Raw genomic sequence first — 23,754 nt, 5'->3', positions numbered from 1 at the left:
AGGGCTCTGGCAAGCGTGAGGCAACTGTTGGTGGACAGGAAGGAAGGGCCCTAATAAGCTTGCCGGTGTAGGTGGCGGCAGAGGCGATCATGTTAGTTTGTTTGTAGAGGTTGGAGTTGGCAACGAAATAAAAGCCGAGGGTTTTCACACTTTTGGCAATGGGGATAGTGTGACCATCGATAGAGATGTTGGGATTGAGTTTGGACAGGTTGCCGGGAGAGCCGACGAGGAGGAGCTCCGTCTTCTCATCATTCAGGCAGAGGCCGTGCGAGGCCATCCATGCCTGAATGATAGAGAATATTTTGTTAATCCAGGTGACGTCTGTGTGGTAATTGCCTGTGATGGTGAGGAGTATCTGGGTGTCATCTGCGTAGTTCGTGTAGGTGACACCCAGACGATCCAATTGGTCAAAGAGTGGCTTTGTAGATATGTTATACATAGTGAGGGAGACACAGGAGCCATGTGGGACCCTGCATGAGATAGGAATGGGGTCTGCTGCAGCTGTTGTAGAGAAGACTCGCAAGGTTCTGTTCGCCAGAAATGATTGTATCCATGCAATGGCAGGGGAGGAGAAGTGAGCTGCGGTGGCTAGGTGGTTGCAGAGGATTTTGTGGTCGACCAGGTCGAAGACCGCTTAGAGGTCTAGGAGGAGTTGGAGCTTTGATTTCCTCAATCTGACTTTTGAGATCAATAAGGGCGGTCTCTGTACCATGTTGAGGTCTAAAGCCAGATTGATGCAATCCTAGCAGTTGGTTGGATTCCAGGTATTCTTGAATTTGGAGATGGGCGACTCTGTCCAGTATTTTTAATAGGAATGGTACTGTGGTGATGGGTCTGTAGTTGGTGGGTATGGTTGGGTCTAATGATTGTTTTTTCAAGAGTGGGAGAACCCAGGATTGTTTTAGGTTGCTGGGGACTGAATTGTTGAGGAATGATAGGTTTATAAGTTTGGTGATGAAGGCGGATAGATCTCTGGCTGCGTCTTTTATGATCTGGGCGGGGCAGCTGTCCCCTTTGCAGTTAGAGGGTTTTAAGGAGGTGATGATTTTTTGAACTTCTGTCGTAGTTACTTTCTTTAAAGTGAAGCTTGATTTAGTGTCAGTGGGCGTTGGTGAGCAAAGGTTGGTACGCTTGTTGTTGGACAGTTGTTGGCGTTTGTCCTCGATTTTAGTATGGAGTCCTATGATTTTATTGTTGAGAGCGTTTTGGATGCTAGTGCACCAGGGTTTGTCTTTGACATATGTCTGTAGGTGGATTGGGATTTTCTAATTCTTTTAGAATTTAAAATAATTCTTTGATGGAGGATCCTGCCTGATCGATGCTGACGTATGCTTCTTTTTTGGTGCAAATTATTTCGTTTTTATATATGGTGGTTATATTCGTAAGGTTTAGTTTGTTTTCCGCAGAGGGATAGGTTTTCCATGCGAGTTGAGCTTTGGCTGTCTTTTTTCTGAGTAACTTGAGTTCGGGGGTTTACCATGTGTTGGTCTACTATCATGAGTTGCTCTCAATTGCCGATCCAATTACAACTGGTGTCAGATTCCAGTGTATAGCGTACCAGAATGCGATGTTGCATAATTCTTTAATGTTTGACCAAGTAGTAACCACTCTGTAGCGGGTGTCAGAAGTCATTGATAGTTTCTAGAAATGTGTCCACATGGATGTGGTATTTGAATCTAGACCAGGGAATCTGAGGGCATGAGATTGCTAACTGTTATCTTTCATTTTTCTATTTTTTGTTGATTCAATAATGTTTATATATACATATGGTTTTAATATAATTATGAATGTTTGGGAAAAATGAATTTGAATGTTTTGTTTTTAGATTATGAATGTGTAATTTTTGTATGTAATGATATTGTAAGGTTGATTAATTTCAACTAAATCAATAAAAAAAAAAAATAAGTATGTGCGTCCCTTCCAAGGGACGGGAGACGGAACCTTTTTCACCAGAAAAACCTTCTTCCCCTTTAAATCTGGAGGCGTACAGGGGTGCGGGCCAGGCAGCATGCGCTGCCCTGACTCCGCCCTCTAGCGCCACACCTCAGTCCCCTTTTCCGCGTCGACGGGAACAGCAAGAATTCACCAGCACTCCTGGGTTTGGCTTCGGCCATGTAATTCCACACGTGGATACTTCTTCTCTTTATCTATTTTTGGTCTTATATATCATTCAGGTAGTCTGTCCTCGGGCGTCACACTCCTTCCCGGCGCATGTCGACTTCCACATGCTTCAGCAGGTGCCCATCCTGCAACAGGCTCTTCCCAACTTCAGATCCCCACGCCCTCTGCCTACGTTGCCTTGGCACAGAACACGGTTGCCAATCATGTTCGGCGTGTGACTCGCTGTCCTCGAAGGCGCTGAGGAACAGACTAGCCAGGTGGAGGGAGCTCTTTCAGAGGTCGCCTCCAGAGGATCTTAAGAACTTTGTGAAGCATCGAACCAGGCCCAAGGTAGGGCCAATATTTTCTAGCGCACCCCGCAAGGGAGACTCCTTCCCACAGACTCTTCCGCGCAGGAGGGACCGGCCAGGTCCTTCTACCGGCACGTGCCCCGAGGCTGCTACAGCTACTGGCCTTCGGGTTGAGGGGTCCTCGGATCCTCCCGGGTGCAGTGTCGAGGGACCGGAGGGTTCTTGTACCGGGTCTACACCCAAGGGGCTACGCCCTGCTACCGGCACAATGGCTGAGGGGATACAACATATTACCGGCAACACGTCCGAGGAGCCACGCCCTGTGCAGTACGTCTGAGGGGGTGCCAGAACGCAGCTCTACAGACCCCTGGGTCGAGGGTGTCGCACGTACCGGGCTGAGGCCCGAGGAGCAGGGTATGTTTGTTTATTGCTGTGCATTATAACACCAAGAATACAATAACAGTAGAAGCAATTACAAGATATGAGTCAAACCAGTAATGCAGCAACTAGAACAATTTGCCAGTGAAGATAAATGAGGGAAGAAGGGGTGGAGAGGGGAATGGAGTGGGGAACAGGAAGTGAGATAAGCTGAAGGCGGGAGAGGGGGCATAAGAGGAGACAAGGCAGTGGTAGAGAGGCAAGATGAGGAGGATAAAAGAGGGGTGGGTGAGAGGGAAGGGCGGGGGAAGATCAGAGTATCCGGGAGGGGAGTAGAGAAGAGATTTTTAGGAGACACGAAAGGAGGAATAAGTGGGGATGGAACGGATAGATAGAGGAAGGGAGTTCCAGTGGTGGGGAGCAAGGAGCTGAAAGGAGCGAAAACGAGAGTAGGCACATGGGGGCGGGGTGGAACAAGGAGAAGGAAGTGATCTGCAGATCTGAGGGAATGGGAGAGAGTGTAGAATGAGATGAGAGGAGAGATGAGGGGAGCAAGTTCATGAAGAGATTTAAAGACAAGACAGAGGAAGTGGAATTTGAGGTGGGAATGAAAGGAAAGCCAGCCAAGCTGTGAGAGCGAGGAGGAGATGGAGTCGTGAGGTGAGAGAAGACAGAGGGTGCGAATGGCAGAGTTGTCGAGGGATTTTAGGGGGGCAAGATGAGATGCAGGGAGTGCGAAGAGGAGAGAAGAACAGAAAAGACGAGAGAAGAGAAGGGAGGAGATTAAAAGTTTAGTGGCGTGGAAGGTTAGAGAGGAACGTACTTTGTGGATATTGAAAAGGTGGTAGCAACATGCGCGCAGGAAGTGAGAGATATGGTGGGTGAAGGAGAGAGAGGAGTCAAAGTAAATGTCTAGATTACGAGCATGGGCAGAGAGAGGAAGATTAGTGGGAGGAAAGTGAATAGAAGGAAGTGGAGAAGGAGGAGGAATAGTGTTGGAGGGAAAGAATAAGACTTCAGTCTTGTCTGTATTGTGCGAGAAAAAGGGGGGATGACATCCAGTTTTTAATGGCAGTAAGACCAGAAGAGAGCTTAAAATGGAGGTCAGGAGTGAATGAAGAGAATGAGAGGAAAAGCTGGGTGTCATCAGCTTAGAAGTGATGAGAAATACCGAAAGAGGAGATGATAGGGGCGAGAAGCGAGGTGTAAAGAGACAAAAGAAAAGGGCCAAGGACAGAGCCTTGGGGTACACCATAGTCCAGTGGAAGCGTTGAAGAGGTACGACCGTCCCAGGAGACGGTAAAAGAGCGGTGGGGGAGGTAAGAAGAAAACCAGTTGAGGACAGAGCCTTTGAAACCTAAAGAGGAAAGAGTGTTGAGCAGTAAGGGGTGATCAACGGTGTCAAAGGCTGCAGAGAGAGCAAGGAGGATAAGGACAGAGGATTGCTTAGAGTAGCGAGCAGTGAGGAGGGAGTTAAGGACCTGGGTGAGGGCAGTCTCAGGGGAGTGTTTAGGGCGAAAGCCAGATTGAAAGTGGGGGAAAGGGAGAATAGTTGGTGACGAACGCAGAGAGCTGGGAGTAGACTGTGTTCAAGTAATTTAGAGAGGAATGGAAGAAGAGAGATTGGACGGAAGTTGGACACAAGATGAGGATTAGCAGAAGGTTTTGTCAGAATAGGGATGACAGTAGCATGCTTGAAGGCAGAGGGGGGAAGGTAGCAGAAAGACAAATATTGAAGGAGGTTAGGTAGGGAATGAGGAGAGGGTAGATCTTGGGAATAAGGAGGGTAGGGAGTGGATCAGAAGGCGCAGCAGTGGGATGAGATTTGGACAGGAGAATGGAAACTTCAGACGGAGTGACAGGAGAGAAGTCAGTCATACAGGTAGAGTGGGACTGGCAGAAAAGGGGGGAATCGTAGCACCAAGAGGAGGAAGTGATGTTTTGGCGAAGTGAGAGTATCTTGGAGGAGAAGAAGTCAGAGAAGTCAGAAGGGGATAAGGGAGATGAGGTTCAGGGGTCCTGAGTAGGTGGGGAGAGGAGGCGAGAGAGGGTTTGAAAGATGCGACGAGGATGAGAGGCTTGAGAGTGTAGAAGATTAGAGTAGTAAGAGCATTTAGCAGAGCTGAGGCTGGAGTCCTATAGAGAGTGGTAAGAGAAGTAGGAAGTCTGGTTAGATAGAAAGGGGAATTTGAGCCAGCGACGCTTAAGGCAGCGTAGGAGACGACGCGTAGATAAGAGGTGGGAGGAAAGCCATGGTTTAGAAGGTTTACGAGTAGGGCGGAAGGATGAGAGATGATAAAGTTGATCCAGACTGGAAGAGATTGATGAAGACAGAGAGGATAGGGCTTCATTTGCCGAGAGGGAAGAGAAGTCGGGGAGAGGGGGAAGAGAGGAGGAGCAAGTATCGTGAAAGAGAGAAGGGCTAAAGTTGCAGAGATCTCTTCGAAAGAAGGAAGAGGAGGAGGGCGATGGAAAGGGTTGAGGCAGAGGGGGGAGTAAGGGAGAAGGAGAGTAGGGCATGGTCAGAGAGGGTAGGCCTCGTGATCCACATGCAAGAGTCTTGGACCAGGCTGGGCCCAGCGGGCCGAGCAACACTTGGCAGGCACATGGCAGGCAGCTCGACGAAATGGCCACCGCACCAGAAAGGGGCACCCGTCTGACGCCATTCCTCGAATTCGGCGAAGAACGAGTTTCGAGGTGGGACTGGCCTCAACCAGGTACGTGGCCTACAGTCTACCCTTCATTTGCGCAGGGCAACTTTCCCTTGCGTCCATAAGGACTGGGTATGCAGCGGCACCAGCAGCCCCTCGCTACCCTGTCGTACCCCCTGCCACCTCTTTGGCCAGTGAGGATGTGCTCTTCGAGAAGTTTCTCGGCCTCATGAGGTCTCCTCAGATGGGGGTTATAATCAAAGACGCAGTCAGGGAAGTCCTCCCTGCCATGCTAGAGGCACCACAGATGCCTTCATCGGGCCCCCAGGCCCCGGTTCAGCCACCTCCTCCGGCTCCACAGGCAACTCAGCAACCTTTGCCGCCTCCTCAGCCTCCGACTGCGGTCCCTGTACACCAGCGTCCGGCGCCATCTACCCCTCCTCCTCCACAAGATCCTCCAGATTTGCAGGATACAGAATAGGAGGAGGATCCGGACACGCCATCCTCAGCCTGGGCCTTCCATGAACTGCTGGCCTGGCAGAGTACCTGGGCCTCCCCCAACCCGAGGTCGAACAGCCGGTAGAGGGGGTTCTGGCTGACGTCTTCACGAGACGCCCCTCTGCCAACACGGGGATTCCACTGCAAAGCGATGTAGTCTCCCTGGCCAAGAAGGGTTGGCTCAAACCCCACTCAGTCCAGCCGGTTGTTACGCTCACCTGGTATCCACGGGGACACCACCCAGCTCTGGTTGGATGATTTGCACTCTCGAACCCTCTCCCGGTCCCTTGGTAAGGCCTCTGGTTAAAGATGGGTCTGCAATATAGGAGAGCTGGATTCAATACCAAATTGTCTTTGTTTTCACACCTCCCTTGGCCTCAACTCCTTCCTCCCCCTTGGGCCCTCTTCTCACCTTAATATTGTAAAAGGTGGATTCTCCGTCCTGCTCCTCGTTGCAGGGGCGCATAGATGTGGGGGGGGGCGAGCAGCGACCAAGTTACTTCACTGGTGCAAGCCCCCCTGTGGGAATCCAGGCCTGCTGCAACTCCGTAGGTTTGCTGCTTTACAGTCTTTATATGCAGTTCTTATTTTCCTCTTAGTTCGAATAATAATGTCTTGCTTCTTACCTTTTAGGTATGGAAAGGTATTTTGGTGTTGTCATGCAGTTTGAAGATGAGCATGGGCCAGTAGGCGAAAGCGAGGTGTACGCGATGCTGTCCGGTGAGTAATGCACGGCGCTGTTTGGCCTTTTATATTGCTAACCTGTGTCTTTTCTCTCCTTGCAGGTTGCGATGTTCCTCGCCGAGCGCCGTAATGTTCCAGCAATGATACCGACTAGGTGATGACTAACCAGGTAAGAATTGTGTGGCTTTCTTCATTCGGGAGGAAACGTGAGTAAACGCTTACTAATGCTGTCTTTCTTTCTCCTCTTTCCAGGTTATGGTATTCCAGGATGCATGCGGTGCTGGATGATGGAGTTCGTACCTTCAGGTGAGTGGAATTGAAGTCGGCGATGGGTTGAAGACTGGATACTGTTCCAGGTAAGTTTCATAGTGTTCTGTTTAAGTAGGTGCAGTTTAAATAGTCTCAGGTAAAGTAGTCTAGGTAAAATAGTCCCAGGCCTGCCACACCCAAAGTAGTCCAGGTAAAGTAGTCCCAGGCCTGCCAAACCCAAAAGACTAGACCGCATAGCTCAGTTCCTTGTAACTGAGCTATGTGTGCGCCTCCATGTTGGCTGAACCCCTCCAAGTTAAATAATCCCATGTAAATAGTCCCATTCTAATGTTTGTCTTCATGATGGTTATGAGCCTGGTGCCAGGACTGACTCCAAGAGAGTCTTGGATGAGGTTTTAAGGCCTTTGACCTGGCGCTAACTGGGAGGCTGACTTGCCAGTGAGGGCCAGGGGCAAGGGTCATGACACTGGTCAACCGACGCCTGGACGCCAAGTACAGGCAGATGGAGGGGGAAACACTCTTGCTCTCGACCCATCCTTAGCCACACTCCTCGATGATCGCTGCGGCATCATTATACTCCAAGCCTGTCGTCCTCAGCCTCCTACTCTACGGCGCTACTAGGCAAGGAGGAGAAGATCTTGGAGGCATACGGCAAGAGGATCTACTCCAACGCCTCCTTGCACCTGCGTCAGGCCAACACAGATGCCATGCTGGTGGCCGCCAACCAACGGTTATGGTGGGAAATCGCGGACTTCCTCCCGGAACTCCCCACCCAATGCCAATCTTGCTTTAAGATGGGGCTAGCGGAAGCCAAGCTCGTGGCGCATGACGTCATGGAATCCACAGTGGCATATTCTGATACCTCAGGCCGTGCCATCTGCATTGCCACGGACATGAGAACACCCTGGCTACGGGCAATGAAGTTCAACCCGAATGTCCAGGAGCGCATTCTAGATCTACCGTTCAAGGGGGGGGTGCGGGGGGCCTCTTCCACTCTACGGATGAAAAGCTTGACCAGAAGAAGAACCGCTCACAAACGGCAAAGTCTTTATCCATTCTTACTAAGACCACGCCCAAATCTCACACCCAATCTCAGCAGCGCTCTAAGAAGGGTCATACATATGGAGGGTTCATCGGCTTCCAGGAACGCAGATCCAGGCAGCCGGACCGTTCACCGTCTCAAAACCGGCGCAAACAACAAAAAGGGGCGTGGGGGTGTAAGGGCTTTTCTTTTTCCAGTCCCCCTCCTCAGCCTCAGAGGGAAAGAAGGCATGACACGCCCCTTCGGGTCCATGTGTCTCCGGTGGGGGGCAGGCTTGCTCTCCATGCACAATTCTGGCGCCAGAATTTCGCGGATCCCTGGATCCTCTTTAGTATCCACGGGGTACCGCCTTACTATCCCAGCCTCTCCTCCTCTCCACAGGTTGGGACAGCAACTCTTATGGCGGAGATCCGGTCGCTCGTAGAAAGCTAGGCAGTGGAGGAAATTCCAGCCTCCCAGCGAGGCTTCGGCTTCTACTGCAGGATTTGCGGGCCTGAGTTGTGCTGGACCTTTCCACCTTCAACCTCTCCTTACCGCTACAAAAATTCAAGATGGTTACGCCAGCTTTTATAGCGGAGACATTTGACAAGGGAGACTGGATGTGCTCCCTGGACCTGAAGGGCGCGTACCTACACTTCCCATTTTGGCAGCCCCATCGTTCTTTCCTACTATTCAGAATCATGGGCTACCATTTCCAATACAAAGTCCTTCCGTTTGGCCTCAACTCATCCCCCAGGGTGTTTACCAGGCTCATGAACGCGGTAGCGGCCCTCAGAGCGCAGGGCCTACACATCTACCCATACCTCGACGACTGGCTTGTCAGGGCTACATCTCCAGAAGCGGTTCACCACTCGTCCCATGCACTTATGAATACACTGCACGACCTGGGCTTCTCGCTCAACCTCAAGAAGTCACAGCTGTTCCCTACGCAGGCTCTGAAATTCCTGGGACTCATTTGGGACACGTGCTCCGAGAGGGTTCTCCCGTCGGAAGACAAGATCTCGGCCATCAAGAGGACCACTGCCCATCTCCTCAGCACAGAGGTGATCTCGGCATGGTGGTACCAACAACTCCTGGGTCTACTAGCGGCAGTTCTGCTAGCCATGCTGCACACGAGACTAAGGATGAGAAGGATTCAGCTGCACTTCGCGGCTTCATGGAATCAGGAGCAGGGCTCGCAATCCGAGATGATCAACGTTCCTCCATCTCTCCACCTGGACCTAACTTGGTGGTCCATGGACTGCAACCTATGGACGGGCAAGCCCTTTCGGCCGCCCTCTCTGCAGGTCACCATCACCGCAGACTCCTCGCTCGAGGGCTGGGGAGCCACCCTGGGCGAGCTCTCGGTCCATGGCTCCTGGACTCGACAGGAGCAGGAATAACACATCAATTGGTTGGAGCTGAACGCCATCTGGCTAGCGCTCAGAGCATCCCTACCACTTCTCAAGGGCAAGGTTGTCCTCATCCAGACAGACAACTCGGCCAGCATTTACTACGTCAACAAGCAGGGAGGCACCAGATCCCCCTCCTCTGTGCAGACTGGCGATCAGCATGTGGGAATGGCGTTGGAAGAACGAAATTTACCTCTCGGCAGTCCACCTCCCGGGGGAACCCAACCTGGAGGTGGACCGGCTCAGCAGGCTGGGAGCGGACAATTACGAGTGGCAGCTAAATGACCTTGTTACTCAGGAGATCTTCAACAGGTGGGGTCACCCCCATGTGGATCTTTGCCACCTGGCACAACAGGAAGCGTCCCCAGTTCGCATCCTAGCAAGGTCAGGGCCCCGGCTCTCTGGGCGATGCATTTTACCTCCAGTGGACCGGCATGAAAGCCTACGCCTTTGCGCCCTCCCTGCTGATCCACAGGGTCATTTGCAATATCAAGGAGTCTCACCAACTCCTCGTCATTCTGATAGATACATGGTGGCCGGCCAGGCCATGGTTTTCAGAGCGCCTCAGCCTCTCGGAGGTGCCCCCTATAGATCTTCCGACGGGCCCAGCACATCTTCTGGCGCAGCATGGGTGCAGTATCATCCCCTCTGCACCAATGAAACTAGCCCTCACAGCGTGGCACCTGAGCAGGTAACGCTTCGGCACCTTAGCCTATCACAGGCCAATCTGGAGATTATACAGGGCACCAGGAGCAAAGCCACCAGAGCCCAGTACAAAAGCAAATGGACCAGATTCTGCCACTGGGCAGACTCCAAGGGAATTGACCCCCTGGCCTTCAATTTGGACGAGTTCTCCTTTTCGGCACACCCCGCTCATTCGGGCATACAGGTGGACACCTGCCGTACATACCTTGCAGCCATTGGGGCTTACAGGAACTCGGAGGAAGGCCTTTTTTCCTCCTCCAACCCCAATGTCAAATATCTGACTGGTCTCGTTGGGCTCTACCCGCCCGTCAAGAGACCTCACCCTGTGTGGGACCTTAACATAGTCTTGGGCGCCCTGACGCACAAACCATTCGAGCCAATGGCGTCCATGGACATTAGGCTGGTCACCATCAAGATGGCCTTACTAGTCGGTTTTACCTCGGCTCGCAGAGTCAGTGAGATCCAGGGGCTGGTAACCTCTGAACCATATACCACCTTTCACAGGGACAAGGTAGTCAATTTCTGCCCAAGGTTCCATCTGCATTTCACTTGAATGAGGAAATAGTCCTTCTGACGTTCTTTTCCTATCCCAAGGACGAGGCACAGAGAGTGCTGCACTGCCTGGATGTCAAGCATGCCCTAAAATTCTACTGGGACAGGACCAAGGGCTTCTGCAAGTCGGACGCCCCGTTTGTCACTTTCGGAGGCTCAAGGCCAGGCTACCAGGCCTCTAAGGCAGTGGGGACTGAGGTGTGGCGCTGGAGGGTGGAGTCAAAGCAGCGCATGCTCCCTGGGCTGCGCACCTCAAATTTAAAGGGGAAGAAGGTTTTTCTGGTGAAAAAGGTTCCGTCTCCCGTCCCTTGGAAGGGACACCCATACAGTATGGAGGAAAGGGGACTATGGACTAAGAGTATGTTAGTCACTACGGTGAGTAACTTATAATTTCTCAAGGATAGTAAGATACTTTACATCTTACTTACCTTTCTTTTTTTGGGATCGGAACAACCACCTTATGTGGAGTGCTGACTGGCTACATTGTAACTCCTTTCCCACTGGTCCAGTAACTTTTATAGTTACAGTAACAGACAAACCTAAATGGCTGGTGGCAGTGGATACCTTTTTACCCTTTTACTCGCAGGCTTTTCCACAGCTGCAGTAGAGCACCCATGGGTGACAATTTTCCCAAAATGTCCCCAGTCTTCGTTTTTCACCATTTTCTAGTTGCGTGTTTCTTCTTGGCCCTTCTACCATTCTAGGTGTGAGTGGGTCCTCTTTGAGTTTTGCCTTTGGTGGGATCCCTTTGTGAAGCCTGCCAAGCCTCCAGTGTGTCTGCTGAGGCAGGATTTGAGGGAGGAACCCAAAACATCTCTGGTCTTTGTCTGAGGGCATGCCTGGTTGGAACCAGTTTGAACTGGGTGCCTGGCTGTCCTACAAGGACAGCCACCCCCAGGTGATTGACGGGTTCATAGGACTGAATGAATGGGTTCTTGCATAAAAGGCAAGGCTTTTGGCACAGAAGGCAGAGTCCACCACTGAAACTGAAGACTACCAGAGATGCCAGCAGCATCTCCAGTAACCGCAGAAGCACTGCTGAAGTACTGCTGCTGTCCTGACCCTGCTTTCAAATTGGTTGGCAATCTCTGCCAAGGACGACTTCCACCGCTGGCAGAAATAGTGGACGTAACCAGTATCAAGACACTCTTCAATTTGAACCGTCCCGACCTTCCCGGGCTACAAAATCCCAATACCTGTGATACCTCGGCCACCTTGGGGCTGCAACGTCTTGCCCTTGATGAATCTCGCTGGAACTTCGGTGGTATCCGTGTGGACCTCCAGAAGCACAAATCCTGTCCTCTGAGTCCCCTCACCAGCGTGCAGGACTGAGAAAGGACAAAAGATCCACCCAGTGGTGATCATTCACATCTGCTGCTGAGAAAAAGGCGCCAAAACCACAAACCAACGCAGGACTAAAAAGATTTCTTTGCTGGCGAGACCCTATCTCAAATCCTGCTGTGAAAGCCCATCCAGGGCCCCCCCCTTTCGTCTCCACGACCAAGGCTCAGGTAACCGGGTTTGTAGCTGTGCATCCAGAAGGTGTCCAGCTGCATAATCAGCTTCATCCACAGGGTACTGTGGAGCTGTTGGTATTCTTACCTGAAGCCATTTTTGTCACTGCTTCGCTTTGAGAGCACTGTTTCTACTTTTTGGGTGCTCACCCCTTTTCAGTCGCATAAGCCCAACAGCTTGTGCACTACAGGAAGGCTTCTTCTAGGCACCTATGTTTTTTTTTCTTTTTTTTTTTTACAAAGACCTAACGTGTTACTTATCTGTGCTAAGAAGATTTGCATCAGAACTGTTGCTCTCCATTTGACTTTGGCATTGCTGGTTTTCTTACAGTACATCTTCTGACCCTCTTGGCTTCGGCACTGCTTGTTTCCCTCCACCTAAACTGAAGAACTCCTTTTTTTTGTTATGGAAAAGACTGCCTAAACCTTTTAAGAGTTGCTACAAGTATTGCTTACCTCTGATTGTTGCTCTTTACGTTCTTGAAACTTACCTATAATTTCATAATGCAGAGTTAATTTAAAATAAGTACTTTTACTGACCTGAATTCACTGGGTGTGGATATAAAAAGTATATAACAATTTACTCACCTGCTTATTTTTCCTTCTTATTCTAAATCTAGATTTGATGTTGCTAGTTGATACAATATTCCTATAGTTTATAACTGCCTTGTGTATATAAGATATACATCACTATTTGTATGTAACTGCAAGTGTGTAAGTGTTGCTTTGTGTCAAATCCATTTTAGATTGGGGCTTAGGCCTCTAGGGCAGTGGCAGGTGACCTTTGGCTCTCTTGATATTTTGGGCTGCAACTCCCACTAGCTCTAGGCATTCTAGTTGATGGTGAGGTATTGTGGGAGTTGTAGTTTAAAACATCTGTCGTGTGACCGGTAACAGGGCCATGCTGTAGAGAGGATGTACTCCAGAGAAGAAGGGCTTGTCCTCTTGAGAGATTCCCTGAATCGGAGAACACCAGGCATTTGCGGGCGGTGTACAGGATAATGTGATTTTTGTTTTGCTCTTGTTCAGTTTTACAGAGGTTTATTGGCCATCACCGCATTGAGAAAGTGGTCTGAGCCAGGGTACAAATCTTTTTATTTTCTATTTGCATAGCTCGCGTGAGGAGATGCTGAAGTGGATGGAGGATATACAGATGGCTATTGATCTGGCAGACAAAAGCAGTGGGCCGGTCCCAGAACTGCTAGCTAGCAGCCCACCTGACAACAGTAAGTCTGACTTTACTTTCTGTGTCGGTTTATAGAAGCGGTTTCCGGCAGCAAGTGCAACAGGACATTTTATAGTTGGACCTCCTTCTTTCAACAGTGTGTACTGAGTTTTGTTTTAGTAAGAGTTATTTCTAATGAATGGTTTCAATTCATGATTTGTTGCATGACCCACCCGGTCGGTGTGCACGTCAAGCTTGTTTGAGATGCATATCGGACCAGCACGATAACCCTTAAAATGTCCCTTTCCTTTATTTTGTTGAAGCTTTAAAAAGAAAATCCAGACAGTGAATGTAATGGCGTCGAGAAAAATAGTTAATACTGCAGTTCGAATTTCTCTTTGGCTTTGAAATGCACATGCGGTTGGACAAGTGATACAACAGTGTTTATTTTTCTGGTTTTGAAGACAAATGTTCAAATCTAGAAAGGCTCTCCGTAATGACGCCAAGCCCCATTTTGGATTTGCAAACACAACACTCACATTATTCTGGAGCTGTGCAGTCCTGTTTAGGAAGTTGGATTAGAATTTATGGTGCAGTGTCTTTTGTTTCGCTACTTGAAGTGCAAGGGTTTCTGATATTCTTTTGTTTTCCTCCTTCAGTTGAATTTGTATGGTAGGCTCCCAAAGGCTGAGTCAACCAACATTAAATATTTTGAAAGCCAAGGTCATGGATTCCTGAAACAGCTTGCAGATGTTTTATAAATAGTTCATTAAGAATACTCAGTGCCCAGGTTGCTAAGTAGCGTTCCCGCACCAATTCAAGACACTAATCATGCTGCAACCAGACAGATTGGATCTGTACTTTCTCCCAGCCGGCCCTGTAACGACATCAGATTTAATCAGGGTGTCACTCCTTCAGCTTCCCGTGCTCCAGCCTTGAGCAGACACGCACATGCAGAACACCCAGGCACCCCAGTCTTCTTGTCCTGACAAAGGCCCCATAAGAAAGGCTCATTTTCGAACCCCAGAAGGGCCGAAACACTGTGGTGTAGACCTTGACTTTGAGTCACAGTGCTGCAAAATACTTTTTTCTTGCAACTGTGTTCACTTGCACCTGCATTTTGTGTTATATCAGTTTATTTTTTATGACCCCTGTCTTGATGTATCTTGACAGTAGGATATGTTGTGTACGTTACTCCAAGCGATGTAGCTTGGGAATATACTCATTGTAATTAACTTTGCCTCATCAATCTAATATTGCTCTTCTGTGTTGTCTTGTAGTAGACATTTGTATGTGATTGATCCAAAAAATACAATGAAACATTTTGAAACAATGAAGGGGTGTGACCATCATTGATTGGGGAGATTGGCTTTCCCTTGGTGCTAAAAGTGTTGGTGGTATTGTGTGTTTTTTCTACCGACCCGTTCATTTGTGTCTGACAATTTAGCCCTCCTGGGTAGACTAGGATCATGACCAGGATCCCTTCTTTTTGATCGCCAAAATACCAGAAAGAAAATTGGTGCCTAGGGCCATGTGCGCGTGTTTTATCCTCATTCTGTCTAAGACAATTTGGTTTTTGGGATTATCCCCAGTGTGTGTGTGTTTGTGTGTATGGCTGAATGCCAAGTCACATTGTGGAACATTGGGTAAGGAGCCATACCCCATGCAGTGTAACAAACATTCAGGACAAAGAGATCAGATCAGATTTACTGGGCCTGCTTTTGTCTGGTCAGATTTAATTTTTACTTCAAAAACCTTTTCATCATGCACCCTCAAAAGACACGTGAAGATTCATATGTCAAATGGGAGGTAAAACCAGACCAATGTGGTTGGAATAGACTAAAAGCGAGGAGCTTCATTTCGTTTTATGTAGCATACTTTGAATCAGTTGTCGGTTTCTAACATTGACACAGATTTTTTGTTTGTAGGTAAGGATTTACCGGACTCTGTTTTTGAGTCCATGAAATCTTTTACAATGGACTAGTGTTCATTTACTGCCAAAAAAAGCAAATTGTCTGGTATCTGTTTATCTCCCTCTTTTCTGCTTGGTTTGCAAGCGAGTGTAGTAAATACAACCTCCCTCTACATCAAGACTCTCCGTTGTTTGTCTAGGTGGGTTGCTCACACTTAAGCACTCACATCACACATGCAGCAAGTCTGCACTGCACAATTTGAAGTACTGGTGAATGTTCACTCTGCCCTTTTTTCCTCACTGGGTCATTAAATTGAGTTTTATTAAATAGTTTAATAATGACGCCTGTTTCTACAGCACTCAAAAGGAGGAAGAATTGGACATGAAGCGCTATATACAAAGTGAGATTTGTTAGTAACGTTCTTGCGAGGTAGCTTGTGTGTACTAAGCAAACCAATCTATTCCTTTAGTGTGTTAGCAGTAGGAGATTGTTGTATTGGCCATACAATGAATAGACTTTCTATTTATAGAGTTCAAGAGCAGCTGCAGGACAAAAGACGCCAACCCTGACTGTAATTGGCTGCTTCTAACACCCTTGCATTGAAATAGTGTGTGGCCTTGAGAAAGCGCAAGTTTGTACGTGAAACGCCTGCCTGATCTATGTTTATTATACAGTCTCTATCACCTCAATATGTGTAGTCAATCAAAGACCAATTTTGTATGAGTACATTTAGTAAATCCAACTTGGCACAAAACCTAAACCACTGTTTTATGCTGTTTTCTGTTCAGAGCAAAATCACCCTAGTGAAACTGTGCCTTAATACCAATTAGATTAAAACTGGAACTGGGGATGGCCATGTCATAAGGGGGATAGGATTTAATGTGATTGATTGAATCCGTTTTTTTAAAACATTCTCCTGACCATGCCAGTGTTTCAATGAAATAGATCATACAGAGGAAAGGATCAAAAAAGAGCTACTTTTTCCCTGCATAGAGTCTCCTGATGAAACAACGTTAGACCAGGAATCCGAGGACGACCTGAGTGCATCGCGCAGCTCGCTGGAAAGGCAGTCACCTCACCGTGGCAACACTACAGTGCATGTCTGCTGGCATCGAAACACCAGTGTGTCAATGATCGACTTTAGTATTGCTGTGGAGGTAGCCACATCAGACTTGTGCACCAGACATGTAACTGCATCGAAAGGGGGAAGAGAGAATATCTGCCTGATGGTGTTAATTTCCCTTTCTTGTCTGATTGATAAGTCTTCTGGCTTGGGGACTCAAGTGAAAACATTCTAAAACTGTGTTGACTAAATTTCATAAACTGGCAGATGTAAGAAATCCCTTAAAAGTAACAACATGTTAATCCAATTGGAATTGTACTCTGATGTGTGAATTATCACTCTAAGAAAACTCTAGCATCCGTTGCCCCTAATACAGGCCACTTCTTTGTGTGGTGTGAGTCATAGTCCACCTTCAAAATTATTCTCTCTGGGCCTGGTAGGTGCAGTTATGTGTAGGGTTCTTTTGTGGTATTCTAATTTACTTGTTTTACTGCAGGCCACCATTGTGTGGAATCTCACAGCTCTCTGTCTTGTCTGCCTTTTCTTCAATAATATTCTCTGCAAATCACCTTTGAAAAACAATGTGTTAATTAACAGGAGAGAAACCAATTTCTTAGTATGATTAAAGAGAGGCAAATTTGAAGAGGGGTATTTGGTGTTGTCCAAGTGCCGACCCATTTAAATTGTTTTTGAATTCAAAATTATAGTTTTATTATGTACCACAATCCTTTTCATGGTTGCTCTCTCCATTAAAGTAATATGGCGTTTTACATCTTAATCACACCTGACAACATTTGGTCTATTTCTTGGCTGCATTTCAATAGAATGGTACAACTGTGGATCTCTTTCCAGAGCTTTGGTGCTAAAACAAAACCTGGGAATGCATCATGTGATTGTGAAATGGTCAAACAGTAGTGTTAGTTGGAAATTGGTTTCGCTCCACATGTATTGTGTATCTAGAATGTTTACTGGACGGTGCCTCTAGGTTGCAGAACTCTGAAGTCCTCTATTCCCCACTTATACTACAGAGAAAAAATGCAGTGTGAGGAAGTTCTCATTTTTTTAACGAAGAAAGTAAGCATAATTAATCTTCTAAAATGTCAGCATCGAGCTACTGTATTTAATAGCCAGTTTTAGATGAGTAACACATTTTTTAAAACGAAATATTCTCTACTAAGAGTAAAAAACTAATCTAGGTCTATAAATGTATTTTGTAGCCAATATGGTTTCACTCAGCATACTTTAAGGGTATTATGTCTCAGTCAAAGGTGCATTTCTCAGGGCTGGATGGAGGGCAGCGTAGTAGCTTAGAATCTCGGGCTCTGTGGGCCGAAGGCCATCCATTTTGGTGTAGGGGTAGGAAGTTTCAAATCCCAGAAAAGTGGAACTGGAAAATTATTTCCATGTGCTAAAAAGTTTTGAAAAATTGATTAGCTCAAAAGAAAGATTATGGGAAAGCTATCATTTGTAATCTAAGCGTTTTAAGTAAATGTGCTCAAATAAATTAACTTGGGTAATTACCACTACACATAACTTGCTTAAAAGGTTTCGCTAGGACGGGCTCCCAGGTTTTCCTAAACAAGCTAAGAGGACCACCCAGCATCCCCAATGCCCCAGCATAGGGAGAAATTCAAAGACTGATATATATATAGGTATTGTTTTTCTCCTTTAACACAGGTAATGGCCATCACAGTTTGTTACTGAAATTTCAGTTTCCAAAATCATACTTTTGTACGTACCTTATCCCATTAACAAGCTTCATCCAGGATCTTGACCTTTATCTCCCCCTTTAAAGTCTTTAATTTCCTCCCTATTTTGAATTATTTTGTTTATCTTTAATGTCCCTCCCACTTCCAATTTTGGAATCGGCTAATTTCCGTCTTCTCTTTCCTCTTTGAAGGGTCCCCTGCCTCTTTTACATTTGAATTTTCAATTGCTTTTTTCAAATTTCGCTTGGGGCCTACAACGTATTTTAGTGTCTTAACTCGTCTCCTTTTCAGGTGTTATTTTTACCCATTAACCTCACTAGCCCTCTTTTTTCCTATTTAAGTCTCTGTAGAAATTCTTTGTGTAAAACCTCCTCAAAACATTTGCAGAACACGTTCATTACATTTACGGAAACTGCAGGAGCAGGGGGTGTCTCATTGCTCTCTATTCCAGTTGCACGAAAACCAGACTCCCTCTTTCACACAAGCAATCGCCTACCTGCATTTCTTATGATGTATCCATCTGCAAAGTCACCAGCTCTGTGGATTAGACATAACCCATTGGTAAAAATGGGACATCTAGGAAAACATTTTAGAATCTAGTGGAACTGAAATCTAACTGCCATATTTATTTATTTTATTTGTAAAGCGCATGGATGCGGCCCACAGGCATTGCAGCGCTAGACATGACGAACACACAAACAAGTCAGAGAGTATGTCAGAATCGTGCTCAGTCAGGAAGCTGTGGGGGGAGGTCCGGTCAGTGAAAAAGTGAAGTTTTAAGTTCACGTTTGAAAGTCGAGAGGCTGGTGCACACTGTTAGATTCGGGGGCAGGGCATTCCAGCATCCAGGTGCAGAATGCAGAAAGGATCCCTGTCCAACTAGGGCCAGCTTTGAGGTAGGGCATTGCAACCAGTGCAAGTTGTTAGATCGAAGGACTCTGTGCATGGCGAGCCAGCAAATTCTCTCAGCCAGGTAGCGTGGACTCTTGCCGTAGAGGCACTAATGAGTGATACAAATGGTGCGATAGTTTACTCTGCTCTTCACTGGAAGCCAGTGCAGAGCCCTCCTGGCCTTGGAGACATGAGCAGTCTTCCGTAGACCTTCCACCACGTGGACCGCATTGTTCTGAATTACCTGTAGACTAAGTATTTCCCCTTTACTGGTGCCCTGCAAGAGGCTTGCACAGTAGTCCAAGCGTGCCCCAATAATTGCCCTTGCAATAATGGCACAGTTGGAAGGGTTTAGAAAGGGCCTGAGTTAGGCTACTAGCTTCAGGTAGTATGCTGAGCTGGAGAGAAGGCCATTGACGTGTGACTTCATGGTCAGTTCCTGATCAAGAACAGCCGCCAGAGTTTTCACTTTGTGCCACGTGGCTATGGTGCAATCTGCGATGGTAAAGGACTGATATTCCTTTCTAAGCTTCTGCAGCTGAGGTTCTGTACCCGCGATTGTGGGCTCAGTTTTGTTCTTAAGAGCCAGGTAGTTGTCGACCATCCACGATTCAATCAAGCTGTAGATGTTATTTACAGTGATGGTATCTTTTTCATGATTCCCCGAGGGCGGGATCAGGCACTGCGCATAAACAACCCCTAATTCATCCAGCATCTCAAAGAGAAGGATTGTAAAGATGTTGGAGTGTGGGTTAAACACACGCCCCCTGGGGTACTCCACACAAGGTCAAAAAGTCCTCAGCCTTTGATTTGTTGTAGAATACTTTAGCTTTCCCACCCGGACAGAAAGGAGTTAATCCGCTCTGCTGCCTCAGAGGAAAAATGGGCTGATTTCTGTAGTCTAGGCACAAGGATGGCGTGGTCCACAAGATTGAAGGCGGAGAATAGATCAAGTAGCATCAGAAGTACTGTGATACCTTTTTCAAAATGGTGTAAAATATTTGCCTTCAAATCTAGCAGGGTGGATTCGGTACTATAGGCGTTCCTAAACCCAGATTGCTTCGACCATAGTGTGTTATGGAGTTCCAATGCAACCTTGTCCAAATCCAAAATCTTTAGCAGAAATGGAGCTTTGGAGATGGGCGATAATTTTCATGTTGAGCGGGGTCAAAGGATGTTTTTTTAGTAATGAGGAAATCCATGCCTGTTTTAGGCCGGGACCAGGTTTTCCCAGAAAGAGCAGTTAACAAATTTGGTGATTAATTGTATCAGCAGCGCTGCGCAGGCCTCAACAGTTGCAATGCAGCAGTCTCCCTTGCAGGTGGTCGGTTTAAGCTTCATTAGGACCTTGGATATTTCCAGTTTAGTCACAGCCCTAAACGAGAATAAGGGGATCTGTGGTACTACATCTTTTCTTTTTTTTTTTTTTAATGTCCTTAGCCCTTGCTGTGGAGCAGCGTTTAGAAGTCATGTTTTCTCTGATAGATTCCATTTTTTTTTATCATGTCTGTCTGGATAGTCTCACACCACTTGTCGTCTTTAGTGATCTCATCAGCCACCGAACACAGGTTTTCATGTTCTTTTAGAGAAAAGCGCTCTAGTGTTGGAGGACGCACCATCAATTCTTCTATCGTATGAGTTTTTTTCCCTCACATATGGCAGTTTTGTGGGCTTTTGCCGCAATGGAATAGCTGGTTTTATTATTAGGCAATTGATTATTTTTCCAAAGCTGGAAGGCCTTTTCTATGGATCCTTTAGTTTTTGGATCTCTGCCGAGTACCATATTTTAGATGGAGTGACCCTTGCCAGGTGCATTTTCTCAGGTGCTAAATGATTCACTGTGCTTGTCATCGTGGTTTGGTATGCTTCTGCTAAGTCACCAACCCTGTTGAAGTTCACTAGGTTGTCTAGCGTAGGAGCCAAATGCAACACCAGGGCAGAGGGTGCGCGGGGGGAGTTTACCAGTCTTCCTATATTTGATCCAGCCCCTGGTACTGGTGTTTTATGGGTTGAGCGAAGCAAGGCAAGGAAAAGTGCACATAAGAGTGGTCCGACCATGGACCTAATATTCCCTTTGTTACCCTATGGCTCCTAATTAGTGGGCATGTCTCCCTTGCATCCAAACCAAATTCAGTTAAAACCCTGTAGATGATTGGTGAACCTACGTTTTCAAGTCCACTACTACACTCCCAGTAACCTGCTCTTTGGTTCAAGGTGATTTAGTTTAATTTCCAGAATATGATTTCAATATTAATCCTGTAGCTGGAGAGTGGCTACATACTTTAGGGCCAGGGCAGTCAACGCTCTGATTAATAGATTCTAGTTGGGTTTTTGGAACAACCAGTACACATGCAAATATGTAACAAAGTTGATCATATGCAAATCTTTCTCACAAGGCTCTTCATGAATATCCTGAAAACATAGCCCGGATTTTACTTATTTGGTTTGTCAACCAAAATATACACCCACAATGAAAAGGAGCAAGCTTATTTCAGCTTCTAACTCCATTGTATGCATGGAAGAAATATAGCTGACTCCATTTTCCAATAGAATTAGTGGGTTGGTTGACACCGAACATGTCACTATGTGTTGTGAGGAGCCAGCAATGAGACGTGGACACAGATGACTCATGGTTTTTGGTTATACGCTTTTATTCAAATCAAGAAGGGGTTGGAAAAGACCTCACTATCCCGAACCAAGGAGGTAATTCGCTACCTCAACCAAAAACTAAGGGGTCTGTCTTTTGTCAATGTGCCCAATGCAAAATGTCCTGTGTCCCTAATCCTATTCTGGCCCACACATTGTAAACTAACTCTAAGGTGCAATGGATATTATCTCTGATTGTCAGGTGTTAACTTTTTTGAACCCAACATAAAGGTATAATCAAACCAATATGTTCCAAGTGGACAAGGTTTATAGCTCCAGGGAAGGGATCCTTTTCCCCAGCTTCCTTTTCACCAATATGCAAAAGTTCAAACAATGAACAAGCAATGTCCTTGCCACCCAAGAGGGTAACACCCTCCTCTTGGTGTTCTCACAGTTCCACGGAATGGCTCCCTTCCCCAGATTTCTCCTCATATTCAGGACAACTCAAAATCTCAAAGGCATGAATCCTCCTTTGGGATTCCCTTTCCAATAGATGCAATTTGGGTGTGGGTCCCAGACTCGCAGGTCACCTGATATGCTCCCCTGCCAGGTGTTCTCAACTCACAATTTCAAGGGCATGGGTCTTCCTTGAGATTCTCTTCCACTGTACTTTATTACACACATTTTGACTTTGCCTGGTGTACTCACCTGCTTGGTCTTGGATGCAATCTTTCAACCACTTATAGTACAATCCCTCTCAAATGCTTTACTTTGCCTGGTATACTCTCCTGCCAGGACCTATATGCAGTTATCTTTCTTTTTGCCCACAAAGTGACGTTTGCCCAATGTTGGCTTATCACCTCCGGTTTCTCAAAGTTTGTTTAAACATTCATACTCTTATTTGTTGTATTTCCTCTTTTCAGGTATGGTCCCAGTGACACGTTTGTGGTATGGTTTAAGACCACGCTAAACCCTTCACAGGTTTCATTCAGCGTTTCTCTCGTTACTTTCATGGAGCGGCATGCATTCTCAGGCACTCCAGTAACCTGTTCGTCTTCCCTGGTCTTACTGAGTGCTTTGAATGTTTCTTGCGCCTCTGTTTCTTCTCTGTGCAGCTTGATGGCTCAGCGTTTGTCCCATCAGCCGCTGTAGCTTCGCTGCACTCTGTTCCACTCTGCGCGGCTCCCGATGCCTCTCCGACACAGTGTTAGGTAAGAATTGATGCAGTCACACTGTGTGAGACTACACAACACTTATCTGCTTGTTATTAGGTAACCCACCTTTTGGTATAGGTCTGTACTACACAAGTTGGTAGTGTGACTGAGCACCCAGGCCTATCTCAAGAGGGGTAAATGTGACTGTAGCAATGACATTCATAAATACAATTAACACTTACACTCAAGGTTTCAGTTATAAATAGTTATTTAACATCAATTTTTAAATAAGCATTCTTTAAAAGGCAATTCATGCAACAATGTAAATATAAATCTTTGGATATGCTTCTTACGCAATTCCTATACCCTTCAATCATAAGGACAGTAATGGCGTTTATGTCGCACTGGTTATACTTTGCAGATTCTGAGGTTGCAGAAAGGAAAGATTTAAGGAAGGAAAAGGTTAAACAGGTTCTCAGTATATGTCAGGATACTTAAATCTTCAAATGAAATCTATACCATCCTTTCCCAGCAGTAACAGTCTAAAACAAGGTACCACCTATGAGGGACAAACAAGATCAAAGTCAGTGGGCTAGAAGAGTCTGCAGGGAGCCAAGACAGCCAAAGTCAATTTGAAACAGTGTATGGAGCTGAGGCACTTCTTGGAATCGAAGTCTTGCACAAAGTTAGAGCGTTTGTTTAAAAAAAAAAATAATCACTTGTAGGGCCACAAGCTTGTAAGCCTGTGGAAAGAGAGTTGGAATCAATTCTAAAGGCAAGCCAGTGCCATTCCCACCTGAGAAAAGCACAGCTAAAAAGACAGAGGTAAGTAACCCAAGTCTAAACAGTACCTCTGGTTTGAAGAAGTGGTCCAGCTTGATTCTGTCCTCCCACAGCGGCGCAGACAACGTGTTCCTGATCCTCAGTCGTGGGACAAGAGGGAGGACGTTTGGAGGGCTCATGCGGCGGTAGTTGGGTGGTCGGCAGCAGCTACAGGCTCTTTTCGGTTCAGCAGCACTGCACGGTTTCAACACTTAGTAAAGAGCACCGTTGCGGATCTCGGATACCGGTTCGGCTTCCTTCACTCCTTGGGTCCTGCACTCTGGTGAGGGGACTCGAGCTTTGGTCGTCCTCCCTCTGGAAGGTCCTTGAGACTCCTGGAGCTTCTAACCGGATT

General features: G+C 46.9%; 1 protein-coding gene across 9 annotated transcripts in view; it reads left to right on the top strand.

Moving 5' to 3' along the window:
- FARP1 (FERM, ARH/RhoGEF and pleckstrin domain protein 1) overlaps positions 1–23,754 on the top strand; it is a 1,178,254-nt gene that overhangs the window by 1,114,780 nt on the left and 39,720 nt on the right. For 5 of the 9 annotated variants that reach the window (XM_069640745.1, XM_069640742.1, XM_069640744.1 and 2 more), the window contains exons 23-24: positions 13,210–13,322; positions 16,120–16,331. In XM_069640745.1, the coding sequence (XP_069496846.1) occupies positions 13,210–13,322; positions 16,120–16,331 (325 nt within the window). The remainder of the gene's footprint in view (positions 1–13,209; positions 13,323–16,119; positions 16,332–23,754) is intronic. The other 4 variants (XM_069640749.1, XM_069640747.1, XM_069640750.1 and 1 more) reach the window with 1 other exon arrangement.

Source organism: Ambystoma mexicanum, chromosome 7q (assembly GCF_040938575.1).
Source record: "Ambystoma mexicanum isolate Mex_15411 chromosome 7q, UKY_AmexF1_1, whole genome shotgun sequence".
Taxonomy (NCBI): domain Eukaryota; kingdom Metazoa; phylum Chordata; class Amphibia; order Caudata; family Ambystomatidae; genus Ambystoma; species Ambystoma mexicanum.
This window is presented reverse-complemented; position numbering and strand designations above follow the sequence as displayed.